The 17006-nt window shown below is 36.4% G+C and overlaps 2 protein-coding genes across 4 annotated transcripts in view; one reads left to right on the top strand and one right to left on the bottom strand.

Moving 5' to 3' along the window:
- The window catches only part of ACTL6A (actin like 6A), a 28986-nt gene extending 27326 nt beyond the window's left edge, over positions 1–1660 (top strand). For both annotated transcript variants that reach the window (XM_019751866.2, XM_019751865.2), the window contains exon 14: positions 1180–1660. In XM_019751866.2, coding sequence (XP_019607425.1) covers positions 1180–1260 — 81 coding nt within the window. In that variant the 3' untranslated portion in view covers positions 1261–1660. The remainder of the gene's footprint in view (positions 1–1179) is intronic.
- Positions 1179–17005, bottom strand: MRPL47 (mitochondrial ribosomal protein L47). 2 transcript variants are annotated; one of them, XM_019751878.2, is made up of 7 exons: positions 16856–17005; positions 14947–15092; positions 14333–14393; positions 10790–10886; positions 6490–6620; positions 5224–5319; positions 1179–2621 (listed from the first exon to the last, which is right to left on the bottom strand). In XM_019751878.2, exons 1-7 carry the CDS (start codon positions 16951–16953, stop codon positions 2498–2500), a joined length of 753 nt encoding a protein of 250 aa, XP_019607437.2. In that variant the 5' UTR covers positions 16954–17005; the 3' UTR covers positions 1179–2497. The 2 variants fall into 2 exon arrangements, with proteins under 2 accessions (XP_019607437.2, XP_019607446.1); XM_019751887.2 differs by lacking the exon at positions 14947–15092 and having other exon boundaries at positions 16856–16980.
- Between the last annotated feature and the right edge of the window lies 1 nt (position 17006).

The following is a 17006-nucleotide window of genomic DNA, read 5'->3' on the forward strand; positions in this document are numbered from 1 at the left end:
GTAGCCTTAAAATACTAAATTGATTGAACAGACTAATCCCAGTGCATCATTTATCTTTGCATTTTATAACTATCAAATGAGAAGAGGACCTAATACCAGTTTTACATGTTCTAATATAACAAAATGTTCCGTTGCCTTATTAGTGGATGTTTTTAAGCCTAATTTCCATTTCCCTCTCAAACAGAGATGGGAATCTGTTAACTTACTCATGCCTCTTCTAATAATACTGTTACTGACCCTGATCAGTACTTACCTGCAGCATATTTAAAATTAAACCATTCCTTCTCAGGTTCTGGTTGCTCCCTGGCCTGTTGGTGAGGTAGAGGAAGTCAGGAAATGATTCTTGGGGCAGATGGTGAAATCATGGTGCTGGGTTTTGCATGTTGCTTAGACTGGAGCCTGCCTAGAATCAGGAGAGACAGTCCCTGCACTTATCTGCACCCTAGATGGGAGAATTTTCCCTTCACCTCAGAGCAACTAAAGTAAATGTCACCAAGTACTTACGCTAAACATTTTTTATGCAGTTAAATGTAACTGTCTATTTGTATATTTCTTATCTATATATTCTATTTCCAATCTTTTAGCAGATCTTAGCTCAAAACTAGATACCGTGTATGAATCCACTTGAATAGAGTTAATCATAGGGAGTGGATTTCTCCTGCTTTTATGTCTTATTATTAATGTAGCCCAGGTTCCTCCCTCCTTTCGTCATTTTCCTTTCACCATCTATGTTTATTTGGTACACTGCTTGTGTACTATGGTGTGTGCACGTGAAAATCTTCATCCTAGTTCTGATGCGCACTTTTGAGTTCCAAATGTTACCATTAATCAAGTACTATAACAGCTCTTCAATTCTGTACTGGGATCAAGCCTTCCAACAATTTCTATTATTGCCTTAGATTGGCAGAAGCCATCATAGCTAAACCCTCCATCTTCCTTTCACAGTCATTTTGTATCCTCACGACAGTATACCAGTTTTAAAAGGATTTAACATTCTTTCTAACCCGAAATAGCGTCTGGGTGCTGGAGGAGAGCAGAAATAAGAAGGGAGTAATGGAATACTATTTTGGGGGAGAGTTTAAGAGTTCTTCAAAGATTAGCAATTGTGAAAATAGATATTAAAAGAAAGTATTTTCTAATAAAAAGCACAATAATACAGTTTTTCTTTCCATTTTACAGGGTACCTTTCAACAGATGTGGATTTCCAAACAAGAATATGAAGAAGGGGGGAAGCAGTGTGTAGAAAGGAAATGCCCTTGAAGAGTTCCCACACTTCTACCTTCCTGTGTCACCTTATGTTTCATGGCTTTAGTATACTCAGGAAAAGAATGACCATCTTTTGTAGAATGTTTATACATTTTTGCATATTTCAATTTCCACATAAATTTTTTAAGGCTTTAACTGGCTCTATAACTTAAAATAAGTTTGTGCTCTCCTTGAAAAGCACTATTCGTATTTCAAGCATTTTATAATTTTGTATAAATATCTATTTTCTCTAAATATTTTGCTTTCATTCAGATGCTTTCCAGCTCTCTTTAGTATAATAATTACCAGTGGATTGGTAGAATTGCTTTTTATTGATGAGTAAAATTTATTGCCTATGCTTTTTACCTTAGGCTTGCAAAATTAAATAAAAATTACTAGCCATTCCAAAAATACATATTTTGGACTGTTGTGTTATAACTTGATATTTTAAGTACTTGTGGGGACAGAGCCCCAGAAAGTAGTTTACAGGCTCTCGGCCTCACGTGGAGGAGTGCTGGCTCGGGTAGTAGATGGCCGTCAGCTGTGGCTGATTGGCCGTCAGCTGTAGCCAGTTAGCCAATTAGCCGCTAATATAACTGCTGTGGCTACGCTAGCAGAGAGAGAGGAAGAGAGGAAGAATGGGGGCTAGCAAGAAGATGGCGGCTGGGCTGGCAAGCGCGGATGGCGGTTTGCGGACAGTGTGGATCCAGCCTCCAGTGAGTATAGTGCCGCCAGAAAGAATATAGTGGTATGACTCCCCTACCTATGGCTCCGTGGGTGTTCCTTTTTGGCCTCACCATATCCTGCGGTCTTATGTGGGGAGCGGGACCAGAGACCCCGCAGGCCGTCCCGCACGACAGTACTAAATGTATTTATCACTATTTTCAGTAAAAGTCCTCACTGCTTATTAACAGCAGTTTATCATCTTCGTAGCCTATTAACAATAATAGGAATAGGCCAATAATGGTTGGCCTTTGCTATAGCAGTTGACATTACCCGCCTACTTTAAGATACAAGTGCTTTAAATCTCTTTAGATATCAGAGTTTATCAAATGGGAATTTAATCTGAAGTTTATACCTATTTTTTAAAAAATCTGGTAGAAGCAGGACCACTTCCAGTATTAGCATGCCATATTAACACTTAAAACAGATGTCTAAAAACACAATTTCTTTATAAACTACTTAACAAATAGTTCCTTTCATATACAGACTGTTATCCAAGAAAAAATGGTACATTATGAGTTCAGACATCTTAGACAAGACTTGACTTCTGGGCTTCAGAAAGATGTGGAAACTTTTCCTGAAGAAGTTTTTCTTTCTTTTTCTCTAAGTTTTTCCTCCTTGCTTGGATGCGGGCTTGTTTCTCAAATTTCAGTCTAGAATAATAAATGCATAACAGTGATTTATACAAAACTATTTCCGTTACTCAATACTATCAAAATATGTCCAAATCAATTATTTCAAGGCTTCAATTATGCCAGTCTCTGTATTAGACATCATGTATATTATTAAACTTGAATAATCGCTGTAAACTTACTCAAGTCAAAGATAAATGTGAAATCAAAAGTATCTGTAATGCTGCACCAATTTTCCTTCGTTATTTCCTCACTGGAAAGAACGAACAGATCTCATAAACCTGTAACAGACTGGTATCTGTCTACCTTATTTTAGAAAGTGTCATTTTATTGACTACATTAGATTTTTACATCTTGAGATATATCCTGAGACTTTGGGGAATTCCTTAACTGGCACTCATTCTACCATATCATTCCCCTACAACAAAGAGAATAAAACCATGCCTGGATATGATGCTTAGGTGCTTACACTCACCACTCTCTTCAGTGAGTTTGCTTCTGCCCATCAGCATCTCAGGGCAGGAGACCATTTGTGCCTCAGCTAAAGTACACAGACTTCTAATGTCATGTAGGATTTGTCAGAATTGTAAGTGATAAATTCATGGATGCAAAAGCCTCTATAGTACTGAAGCTGATACTCTGGAGGTTGTTATATTGATCAGTAGGCGTAAGCTTATAAAATTTTACAATATAATTAAGAGGTACTGGATATAATATGCCAGTGCTATGCGGGAATTCATAGAATTTTCAGATAAGAGTTATATTTGGGTGAAGTAAAAAACGTATATACAAAAAAAAGTTTTTGTAAATTAAGTATAAGACTAAACAAAGTTGAAATCAGATTACCCACTGTATTCATCAATCTTTGCTCTAACTAAATTTTGGCTATTTACAGGAAATAACCCTATCTGAAAGAATAAAGGTTTGCTGTTCTTAAGAATATTCACAAAAATATGCTGCATCCTTTGAAGGTAAGGCTAAAATGGTCATTTCAAATATAGAATAATTAGAGTATGTATCATGCTTGTAATAGTTAACACTGGGTTCCTAATTTCTCATACATTATTTTAAAAGTCATTATTTATAGTTTCATCTTACATGACTAAGAGGCAGAAGGGTCAAATGGCACATTAGGCTTGGAGAGAAAAAAGCCAGTGCAGTTAGATTTCATCAGTCGTTTAGCATCTGGACTTGGTCTTAAAATGTATATAGGTGGAGAGATTTCAAAGCTCCAGCAACAGGAGCCTCAAAAGAGGAGAAAATGAACAAATTATGTTTAGAAAACCAAAAGGCCTGACTTTGATGAATGGTAAGTAGGTAAGACTAAATTGTGGGAACACTGGGTGGGAAGGAATTTGGGTTAATTAAATCATTGGACACTGGCAACTGATTTAACCTCCAGCCTCTATCCCCTCCCTAGAAATCAGAGTGGGACTGAAAGTTTGAGCCAGCTATTCAAGGTTGGTTCTCCTTGGCAACCAGCTTCCAACCTTAGGTTCTTTCCAAAAGAATTTAACAAGACAATCCTCCCCTCCCCCTTTGCTCTCATCACTTAAGAATCAAAGGGATTTAGGAGCTCTATGACAAACAGGGACAAAGACCAAATATATATTAATCACATCACAATAGATGAAACTGGAAATGAGGAGAGGTAGTTTGGTGGGGTAGATGAAAAATTTGAAGTGTGATTCTAAAGCATACTAAAATATATTCAAGCTCAGTTTAAAGATATATTTCATTCCTATTTCAATTGTTTTTTAAAAGTATTTTTGATTTTTTTGGAATAGAAACAAGCTTTTGGGGGAGAAAATCAGTTTTTAAAGAACACTTGTTGAATGACAGAATGTATTATCCAAGGCAGTTGTTAAAAACTGGTTCTTGTGCTGCTAGGATTTTCCCTTTCTCTGACACCGTTAGCCTGTAATCCTGCAGTTTCCCCATCCCCCACCTTTTCCATGGATTTGAGTGGCATCTTTGCCCTGGAAACCACAAACTTGCAAGTCTTTTCCCTTCCAATTGCAGTTTTGGGGATTAAACTCTCCTTTAGTCTTCTATGTGCTTCTGGATGTAGATGATTTTAAAATAGCTATTTTAAAAACTTTTACCTAGTTTTTATAATCATTAGCTGGGGATTCAGGGAATCACTTCACTCCAATAACAGAAGCGCTGTGTTCTCCCTACTCAATAATAACTGGAGTGCAGAAAAGTATTTGCTATAAAAATACTTGGAGATACCGTTCTGCAAAATAACCTGAATTCAGGTATAATGCAACAGGCTCCTCTCCTCACCCTAGCCCCTTTTCATTTCATCAACTTTGCAATAAAATAAGCTGACATTTTATACAACTGAAGTATTTGGACTTTCTCTTTAACACAATAGGAAAATGTAACCATCTTCTTACCTATACATTGATAAATAGAAAGGCAATAACACTTTTGAAAGGACATACACTAGAAAGTTAATTGAAAGCTGTTTCTGGCTGGTGAGATTATAGAAGACATTAATTTCTTTTTTACCTGTTTTTTCTTTTTTTTCCATAATGAACCTGTATTCACTTATGCAAAAGCTTGTCGTATGTCATCCAGTGTAAGATGTTTCATTAGTAAAGGTACTTGTGCTCACCTGTCAAAACGATCCACATAGGGCATTGCAAAGAACCGTTTTCTGTTGTATCTTTTATTTAGGTACCAAGGTATAGGCCATTGCTTGAACTTGTGCCTGCCAAGAAAACAAAAAGGTATCGCCTTATAGAAAACATTTAATACTTTTTCAAACAGATAAAGAGTTTTAACCTCTTTTCGACTAAACATGTCTTTAATAAATCAAAAACAAAATTAAAAAACCCTTGAAGTGAATAGCACTCTTACGGATTCTAAAATTAACACAGATTCTCCTCTTATCCCCACCCTTTCCTAATTGACCTCACCTGATTAATCCAAATAATCCAAATAAGACTTAGTAGAACATACGATAGTTTTTAGTCAGATGTTTTAGCAATTTCTGTCTTTTCTGTATTAGATTACATGGTTAAAAACAGCACAGCTACTCCCCTAAATGTGGCTCTGAACAGCCCCATTACCTCAAACTCCATTAAAAGAACCCATCAAATGAACAAGCGCTATTGTGTGATGTAATTTCAATAGTACAGGGAAGGTCTCCAAGCACCCAAAATATCTTCCGCATTTTGCTGACCAATGTTTAAAATTCTGTTAATGTTTCCTTTTGACAGTTCAACCCAAATGCAAATAAACCGGCAGATTATACTCTGGATCCTCTCAATTATTTATACCTCAGTATAAATGTTTATTAGATCTTTCCCCAAGGTCTGACAGGACTTTGGGGACTGGATGTAGGGGATAAGGTTAAACTGTTTCATAACTTGGATTAGGGCTTATCCTGATGACAATGGGAGTAAACTAAGCCTGGTTCATGTGGCCTATGCCTCAAAAACTTCTTTTTAATAGTCCCAGGATCTGTCCCCCCACCCCCCAATCTTAATGCATAAAAAAGAAAGGTATGTGTCCTAAAATTAACTTCATAGCATTTATAATCCTCTGAATTACACGTACACATACACATTTTTCTGGGGAAAGGATCTATAACTTGCATCAAATTCTCAAGAAGTCATAATGATGAACTTAAGATTAAGAACCATTGTTATAAAGAACCTATAGATAAATGGGAATGGGATGCCTGGGCTACCAAAGAAAGCTACCTTCATATCCTTGAGTTCTCAAGGGGCTTGGGGGCCTCTCTTTATATTAGATACATCTCTGATAGATCTAATACCTACCATATGCTGAGAGTTTTCTTAAAAAATATTGGACAGGGGAAGGAGCATGGGATTTCCACTCTTATCTTTAAAAAGCCACAATGTAAACTATATACCAGATGATTCTTCCAAAGATGTCTTTTCTCCAAGCACCAGGTCTAGCTTTTTCTTGACCAGTCTGAAGAAGTCTTAGGGCATCTTCCCTTTCCTGCACAACTTTATCTAATGCATCCATGGATTCTACTACCTGAGAAGAGAATAGAAAGATAAATTTCCACAATCACCTATAACAGAATCCCAAAGAAAGAGAACATATAAAGACTATGCTACAGAAAACCTACGATTATTTTTGTCGAAGAATCACTGTCAGGTATTTCCTAAAAATCTTTTTGGCATAGGTATGCGTACGTACATGGGTGTCTGTAATATCACTTAGTAATTTTTTTTTTAAAAGTTTAGTTTCATTTAAATGAAAACTTACTAGGTTGGTGCAAAAGTAAATGCGGCTTAAAAGGTTAAATTGCGAAAAACGCAATTACTTTTGCACCAACCTAATATTTAGTTCAGATTTTCACATACTAGTTTTATTTGGAGTGGAATGCACTTGCATAGATTCCTTTTGGAGAACCAGTTGGATGCATGTCATTTCAAAACTCAATGAACTATTAAGAAGTGATAACAGTCTGCTGTTTTTTAGTATTATAAGCCATGTTTTGGCCTCGACTATTCTGTGTGTCCCTAACATGCAGACACAGATATTCTGACCTACATGGCAGCTGTTACTGTTACGGAAAATGGGGTATCAGTAATCTCCAAAGATCCATCAAGATTCAAGAAGATACTATTAAAACTTCTGTTTACTTTTATCTTTTAACATTTCTGTTTTGTTTTAAAATATACATAATCATATATTGGTAGAGCAACATAGTTTTATAAGTAAATATTCCATTCTTATGTTGGGGATTGTAATTAATGATATATGGGCTAAGTTTTTTCATAGTTCAAAATACCGAGAGACATTTTTAGGTGGTTATGTGTATTATGCTTGAGCATCATAACAGGTATGAAATACTGAATACACACATTTGTTTCTTACAAGAATCCTGCCTCCCACCCAAAGGGCAGATTAGATTATACAGAAAATCCCCCAGGTAGCTATGGGACCTGAGAGATGTGAAAGCCAAGATTTAGATGAACTACCTCAGGTATATTCAGCGCACACTCAGCACTTCTGCTATCCCCAACTTCACTCAATACCACCATAAGCAGTTGAACCCACATGTATTTCCTCTAACTATATGAATTTCTACAAAATTGTTCAGAAAGATGGGTAAGAAGGACAAATCCTATTTTGAAGACAGAAAAAAATTAGAAGAGTGAGGGGACCACACTGATCAGGGCCTAAGCGCTCTCTAACCCTTAGGAACCTAGTAAGCCTGGCTGTTGACTGATTCCATTAGTGTGTGCCCAGCAAGGTCGGGGCTGAAGCTCCTAACTGCAATCTAATGTTAGCTCACAAAGAAATAGCTACCAAGTTCAGAGTTAATACCCAGTTAGGCAAGTTCATGTCAATAAATGAGAAGGGAAATCTGAAGTATCAGTTAAATACACTATTCAAAACAAGCCAAACATAAAGAACTTTCTTTTCTAGTTTATAACTTTCCCAGGGCCAACAGTGTCCTTACACAGTTCTAAATCTTTAGTTTCTATCTTAAATTGAGAATAATAATTTTCAAATGTATTTCTTGATAAATTTTCCTTAGTACTATGTCACAAAACATTGAGAAAACTGCATGTATTTGAGGTTTAAAAAAAATATGGTCTCTTACAGTTTACCTGGATAAAATGGTTATCATTTTGGATTTTGCTAATTCGGAAAGTGCAGTACATGTGACCTATTGGGCTGAAGTTCATCTCTGAAATATATTTTATAAAACAGAGAGAGGGAATAATCTATTATTGAAGTTGAAGTCTTTTGCAGCACCATTCTAGCAAAAGCCTTTTCATCAAATAAACAATGTGCTATTTATAAACAGCCAATACATTTAAAAAGCCTTTGAAACATAATTTTCCTTAACAGCAGAGTTGGCAAATATACCTGAAATAAAATCACATTACTTTACAAATGTTATGTATCAATGAAAACATCTTAGTTTTTAAATATGTCATCCATTAAAACGAATCAGAGTTTCTTTGTAAAATAGCTGATTCCAGGGCTGGGGCAGGAAAAGTACAAGATGAATCCAGAACATCCTGCTGTATCTCATCAAAGAATGAGGAATGATGAGGACACGGGTCAGGTTGAAGGAACTCACACAGGCCAATTCTGAGAAGATATTAAAGGATTTTAACTCTTTGAATAAAATTGGAATCCATGAGTCCACAATGATAGGAAGGAAGGAAAGAAAAGAAGAATGAAAGAAATGGGGTGAGGGGGAAAGCCCTTCCTTACAGAAGAAAGCTACTAAATATAGAATGAATGATGGGATTAAAAAATCACTAGCAAATATATAGTAATTACTGATTCAGGCCATAATCATCAATGGGGTGCTAAAACTAGTAGTGCAAGTTTGAAGAGTTACAGGATATTTACATGGTCTTGATACAAAGAAAAATTAGCAACTTACAGTGGAGAACTCTGACAGACTCCACACTAACCAAATTATTAATGCTAACAACATCAGTAACAGATCAAATCAACGTCCTGTGCCTCCTGATATGATGCACTGTGAAGAATAAAGCATCACTTCTATGATATTCCTGCCAATCATGATTATCATGAGAAACATCACACAAACCCAAATTGACTGATACCTTTCAAAAATATCAATGTCATGAAACACAAAGAATATCCACATTAAAGGAGACTAAAGAAATACAACTAAGAATGCCATGACCCAGGATTTTCTTTTGTTATGTAAAGAAGACGTTGGGACAACTGATGATATTTGAATAAGATCTGTCGGATTAGATCACAGTATTGTATCAACGTTAATTTCCTGATTTTGAAAATTGTAGTGGTTATGAAAGGAAATACCCTTGTTTTCTTGGCAATACACACTGAAGTATTTATGGCTAAAGGGACATGTAGATAACACCCTCAAACAGCTGAGGAAAAACTTTATGTAGAAAAGGAGGTGGAAAGGGATAAAATGTAAAATAATTCACACACGAAATCTGGGTGAAGGATATCTTTTAATAATATCCTCATAACTTTTCTGCCAGTTTCATGTTACATGAAACTAATGTTTGAAAAACCAAAAATGTTATGTAACTCAATTTTCCCTAAGTCAGAATAACCTCCATAATTAGAATAAATAATAGAGATTTTATTCTGTACCTTTTTGACTCTCTCCAGGGATATTGGGTCCTTCCTTCTTAGAGGCAGTGTAGCAATAATGGTTGTGAGTGGTGTAGGAAAAGGAAACTAAAGCAGCTGAGGTTAGGAAGCAAGACTACAAGCCACTACAAAAAGCTGAGTTCTCTTCTCACTGACTACCTACTATGGGCCAGAAAAATCAAACAGTTGACCTCAAAAACAATCTAGCAAAAAGACCACAAAAAAATGAAAAAACAAACAAACCACAAGCCTGATAAACATAACTAAATAAAACATAAAACTGCCACATGGAAGAAGTATCTTAAACATGTATAGCCACAAAAAAAAAACATCTACATATATTGATATGGGAAGATACCTAGGATATACCACATAGGTGGAAAATGCAAGTTTTAGAAGAGCATATAGAGTATAACCAAATTTGTGTAAATAATAAAGCACACTTCTACATGCAGAGGAAACTTCTGATGGAGAAATAGGAAACACGTGAATCTGATTACTTCATGGAACTAAGGAACCCAAGGATTTTTTCTCTTGATGAAGAAAAAGCTAATTTAAAAAATCGTTGACTTTTCACAACAATGTAAATTAATAGTACTGAACTATATACCCTTAAAAATTATTAAGATGGTAAATTTTATGTGTTTTCATCACACACAAAAAAATGCGTAAATTTGACCCAGTTGGCAAGGAAGTGGCTAAACTGGAACTAGAAATGTAAAATGGTGTGCAGCTACTTTAGAAAAGAGTTTGGCTGTTTCCTAAAATGTTGAATAAAGATTTACCACATGACCTAGCAATTTCACTCCTAGGTATCTATCCAAGAGAAATAAAAACTATGTCTACACATATATTGGGGGTTGCAGGTAGGAATGGGGAGTGACTGCAGATGGGCATGAGATTCCTTTTGAGGTTATGGAAATGTTCTAAAATTAGACAGTAATGATGGTTACACAACTCTAAATTTACTAAATATCAAACAAATAGAAAAAAAATCCCTACTTGAAAATATATGAACCATACACTCCTGTTAACTTTATCCTACACGACAGCCTCCAACTTCCCACAAGCCTTACCTTTTCTAACCGCTCCGGGCTTGGCATCGGCAGTATCTGCCGCTTGGCCTCCTGCTCTAGAGTGAGAAGCATGTTTCTTTCTTTCAGGAGGACATACCTGTATCAAAGAACACAACACTTGTGATGCTATTTGGTGATAACATTAATAAAGTGACTTTTGACATCAAAATTAATGATCTGTTCTCAAAAGTCCTTTAGAAATTTCAACATACAGAATATCATTGCAAAGAATAATCCTTTAAACAGAGCTATGTCTATTCTTATTCATTTGTTCAGTGTATTTCACGTGTGGCACATACTGTATTACGTGCCAGGGAGTTACAAAAAAGCATAAAACACAGTCCGTATATTCTAAGTGGAGAGAGAAGATGGATGATAAATAATATTTATTCAACACCTATTATATGCCAGGACTTGTGCTAAACAGTTTATATACATTATCTCATTTATGAGTGATACTCGGGGCAGCCTGCGGGGTCTCTGCTCCCACTCCCCACATAAGAACGCAGGATATGGTGAGGCCAAAATGGAACACTCACGGAGCCATAGATAGGGGAGTCACACCACTATAGTCTCGCTGGCAGCTGGGTTGGAGACACAGGAAGCAGGAGCCACACTGTCTGCAACCTGCCGTCCACTTCTCTGCTATCTGCAACCCGCACTCCACCGTGCTAACTGCAGTCCGCGCTTGCTAGCTCAGCCACCATCTTCTTGCTAGCCCCCATTTTCTGCTAGTGTAGCCACGGCAGTTATATTAGTATGTATAACTATATACCAACGGCTCACTGGTTACAGCTGACAGCCAACTAGCCACAGCTGATGGCCATCCAACCACAGTTGATGGCCATTTACTACCTGAGCCAGCACCTTTCCATGTGCGGCCGAGAGCCTGGAAACTGCTCTGTCCCCACAACAAGACTCTTACAACAACTTTTTGAGGTTGGTACTATTTCCACTTTCTAAATGAGGAAACTAAGGTTGAGAGAAGTAGGGTATTCTGGAGCATATAACTAATGCAAGATTCAAATCCTGGACTCCCTGTGTGCAAAACCTATTTTTACTCCACTGTGCTGCCTCGAAGCTGCAATGTGATGTGGTGTATTAAGTGGTAGAAAACCAGTACCAGAAGAATGAAGAGGGCAAGAAAAGACATCTCTTCCAGCCACGATAATCAAGGGAAGCTTGAGATGGGATCTATTAGGCTGGAAAGGAAAGCAAACGTAATTGAAGGTACTGAGTGGCAAAGCTGAAGTGGAGTAGGTTTTACGAATACACTGATTAAGCATTAGAGCTGGAAGAAAGGAAAGGAGCTAAATGTGGAGGGCACTGAAAAGGAGAAAAGGAATTGGGATAGTTAAGCTATAAAAGAAGACAATTTTGGGGAAATGGGTGGCAGAAGATAAATTGTTTGGTTTCTGCCAGGATGAATACTGAAACAGCCCTAACTATCCTTTTACCAATAACTCACAGTAACAGTGCTTTAGGTGCAACTTATACAACTTATTTTTCCATAATGAATCTGCGCTGTTTTACACATAACACCTCTGACACCAAATGAGAGGGTTTTTTTCCCCCACCTGACACCAAATATGTGTTGTCTTTTCCAATACCACTTGTTCAATTCTGATACTAACTACCTGGAGTTAGCACCAGACTCTGGATTTAAAGGGTCAGTCAGTCCCACAAGACTGTCTCCCACTTCAGATGCCAATAGCAAGTTCCAGGGCTTCCATCCATTTCACTGACCAGCTAAAAGGGGGGGTTCCAATGATTCCCCTCCTTGGGTTCAATAATTTGATAGAATGGCTCACAGAACTCAGGAGGGCGCTGTACTTAACTATTACAGGTTTATTATAAAGGACACAACTCAGGAACAGCCAAATGGAAGAGATGAGGTGGGCAAGGTGTGTGCGAAGTGGTACAAAGCTTCCATGCCTTCTCAGGGCATGCCACCCTCCCAGTACCACCACGTGTAAACCAACTTGGGAAGTTCTCCAAACCCAGTTGTTTAGGATTTAATGGGGCTTCATTATGTAGGCATGACTGATTAAATCATTGCCATCTGGTGACTGAACTCAATCTCTAGTCCCCCTCCCCGCCCCAGAGGTGAGGGTGGTGGTGAGGCTGTAAGCTCCATCCTTGAATCATACTTTGGTCTTTCTGGTGACGAGCCTCCATTCTGAAGCAAATTACATACCCCTCTCCCCCCCTCACTCCCACACCAAGAGTTGCCTAATTAGAAAAGACACTCCTGTCACTCAGGAAACAGCACGGGATTTAGGAGTTGTGTGTTAATGAATGGAGACAAAAACTCAATATATATTTCTTACTGTATCACATGCTAAGCCTATATAGTTTATAAGCATTTTATAATTCTTCAATCTGACATGAAAGATAACCCTTTAAATGAGTGGATAAAACTTCCAATGCCTACTACAGTGTGCAGCTGGATAACAATCATGAATAAAGTGGGCTTGCTGAAAGAACAGGATGGGTAAGAGGTGGTGTGCACTGCTCCATCCAGATTGGGCAGTGGCTACACAGAATGGGCAGTTGTTGCAGTGTAGGAATGTGGGTTCAGTGTTGCCAGATAGGAGGTCTGATTATTCAAGAGGAACCAGAAATTCTGATTTTTGTGTGAAATTTTCCAATTTTAAAACAGTAATGTCCAAACAAAACATATCTTTGGGCTAAATATAGTCAGTTAATGTGGGGGGTGGAGAGGGTGGGCAAAATAGGTGAAGGGGGTCAAAAGGTACAAATTTCCAGTTATAAAATGAGTAAGTCACAGGGATGTAATGTACAGCATTGTGATTATAGTTAATAATACTGTATTGCATATTTGAAATGAGCAAGGAGAGTGGATCTTGAAAGTTTTCATCATGGTAAAAAAAAATTTGTAACTGTCTGGTGATAGATGTTACCTGGACTTACTGTAATGATCAGTTTGCAATATATACAAATATCGAATCATTGCATTGTACACCTGAAACTAATGTTACATCAATTTTACCTCAAAAAAAAAAAAAAAAAAAAAAAAAAAATATATATATATATATATATATATATATACACACACATAGTCAATTAAAAATACAATCCTGTCTTAAATCCTCTTATCCTTCTCTAATTCCAGGAGAACCTGCCAGAAAATCCTACCTAAATTCAGTCTTAAATGCCCCCTCCAACACACTTTCCCAAAACAAATAAGCTAATGATTTCAGACTATGCGAAAGATAATAAAAAGGAGGAAGGCCTACATGTGACCAACTCTTTTCATTTGTAAAGGTGTGAGTATGAAAGGTAGCAGTTATAGTAAAATTTCTAAACCCTTAACTACTTGAGAATTCTGATACATTTGTCTTAATGTAATTTAACCTGTCATATTTGTAAAATCTTTAATGATCTTATATATCATCCACAGTACTATAAGAGAAATCATTTTACTCAATTTTTTACATCACATAGATATAAAGTTTATACCTCACTGTCATACTGTAACTGCTTCAAACACTCAGATGTTAATGTCCTCAGTATACTTACCAAAGTTTATGTAAATCTTCATTACTTTTGTTCCTTAATTGCTGACAGGTCCATGAAGCTCCTATTGAAATGATAAATTTATAACATGAAATAATTTTCTAGCTTTGCCCTTTATACAATGCCCTTTGGTATATTACTTAACCTCTCTAAGCCTGTTTCTATATATGCAAAATATATAATAGCTTTATTATATTACAGTATAATATATAATTAGAATTAAATTGGAGTTAAATTAGATACCACATATGAAAATGAGTAATGAGACTGGCAATAGCATTAAAAAAATGTTAGCATTACTATAGAATGTATTTTCACAGTCTAATGTCAAAATACTTTGTATATTATTATTTTCAATTATCTCTAAAAAATGAAATTTAAAACAAACCCCAAACACCAATTTAGTGAATAATTTCAACCTAACTCCTCTTCTAAACCTTTTGCCAACCTGCCAAGGAACAATTCTACTATTACGTTGTCCTTTTCATTTTCACTAATAGACGTTATCTCAAAGGAAACTGAAAGAGGAAACACCCAAATAATTCCCAAACAGGATAATCTCCAAATGATGACGGTTCAATAAATATATTTAATACCAATTAACCCAAATATCTCACCAGATTTCACTTTTTCTTCCCCCCAATTCTTTGGGTCATCAAAAAATTCTTCTAGTCCTTTCCTTGACAACGTGGTATGAAATAATCTACATTGGTGTAAAGATGTGATATTTGGTGTATTCTTAAGCAACAGATTAAGAGAAAACCTGAGATTGAACATATATAAAGAAGAGATTAAAGTTTTATAATATTTGGATTTTTAAACGATAAATAAATGGAATCATTTTCTCATCTACATGTTAAAAAGAAAATCAATTTTTGCACAAGAAACTTATAAAATGCTTTAGAAATTATTTTTAATATAACATTGTAGATATTGCTACCCTATAATTTCAGAGATAATATATTTACATAATTTCAGAGGTAATACATTTATATAATTATACTTTAAGGTAACCTTTGTATCTCCTTCATACACTTGCTAGTGGGTATATGAGTAGATTAAAAATATTCTGGTTAATTTTGCAACATGTATCAGAGGCCCCAATGCTTCTTCCCTCAGTAATTACATATTCAGATGAAAATTGATAATTAAAATGTTTATTAAAGCATTAAATATGATATCAAACAATTGATACTGTAAATGTGCAACCAGGGAATGGTTTGAAAAATGTTGTGCACCCGTATGGTAATCTATTATGCAGATTTAAAAATCATGTTTTTAAAGAATAATGATCTGGGTAAATAATTCAAAATACAATAGTGAAGTATATCAAAAGTGTTGTATTCCTACCAAAAACATTTAACCTGAATCTAGTCATCAGGAAACAATCAGACAAATCCAAATGGAGGGATATTCTAAAATAGCTGATGTTATCAAAAATGTCAAGGTCATGAACAAGAAAAAGAACGATTCTGGATTAAAAAAGACAAGAGAGACAAGACAACTGATGCAATAAACCATCATTGACTAAACTCTGAATAAAAAAATTACCAGGACAATTGAGGACGTTTGAATTTGGGCTGTATGCTAGATAACAGCAGCATAATAGTAGCGTATCAATATTAAATTCTCCAGTGTGATCCCTGGAGTATTGTGATTAATAAGACACTGTTACTGTTCTTAGGAGATGCTGATGTTTGCAGTTCTGATATGTCTCAAATAGTTCAGGGGGTAAAAAAGGCATGGCTATAAAGAGATAAAGAAAATTTAACAAAATGCTAAGGATTGATTAATATAGATGGAGAATATATATGGTTATCCTTTGTACTACTATTTCAACTTTTCTGTTGGCTTGAAATTTAAAAAAATAAAAAGTTGGGGAAACAAGGATAGAGCACAAGAATGCTCTACCCAACTATTTATAAAATTCAAATCATTATGGACAAAAGCTAATAAAAGGGAGGAAACCACCCTAAAGTCAAAAATGATCGGTCTGATCAGAAGACAAGCTGACTTTTCAGAAATAATGAACACCGTGTGTAGGATGCTTCTTTCTCAAACCTGCAAGGGTGACTGTTCCTTCATATGGCTACTTTCATTTATTCACGTTAACATTTACTAAATCTCTTTGTGACAGATTCTTGAGTACAAATGTCTTTTTTTTCACCCATCCAAACATGACACAGCCTTCAGTTCAATAGCCCAAAGCTCTTCAGCGAAGTTTTTCCCAACTCACCCAGCCAAACAGGATGCTTCTGTACCTCTAGGTTTGTTTAATTCAACAAATACTGTTCGTGTACAGACCCCATGTACTGCCTAATCCACAGTATGTAGCAACAGAATGTTTAAGGAATGGAAATGTCGATCGAAGGCGGGCGACTTCTACAAGGTCACTCATTCCTCAGAGCGGTTTCGGGTTCAGCCAACCCGTTGGCCTTTCTATTAATGGGCTGTTCTCAGCATCTCGGCAACCAAACAAGATCCAAAGTCGGAGAGGTAGACAAACCTACTCTTCACATCACTTACCCTGTGCTAGCCGTGGCCTGAGAACTTATTAACGACCTGGAAGTCTTCAGGGCGGCTGAGACTTTACCGCAAAGAACGGCCAAACTGGCTGCAGCCATTTTTTAACATCAGCGAGCAAACCGCGTTTCCGCCAATAATGACGTCACTTCCG

Source organism: Rhinolophus sinicus, linkage group LG01 (genome assembly GCF_036562045.2).
Source record: "Rhinolophus sinicus isolate RSC01 linkage group LG01, ASM3656204v1, whole genome shotgun sequence".
Taxonomy (NCBI): Eukaryota; Metazoa; Chordata; class Mammalia; order Chiroptera; family Rhinolophidae; genus Rhinolophus; species Rhinolophus sinicus.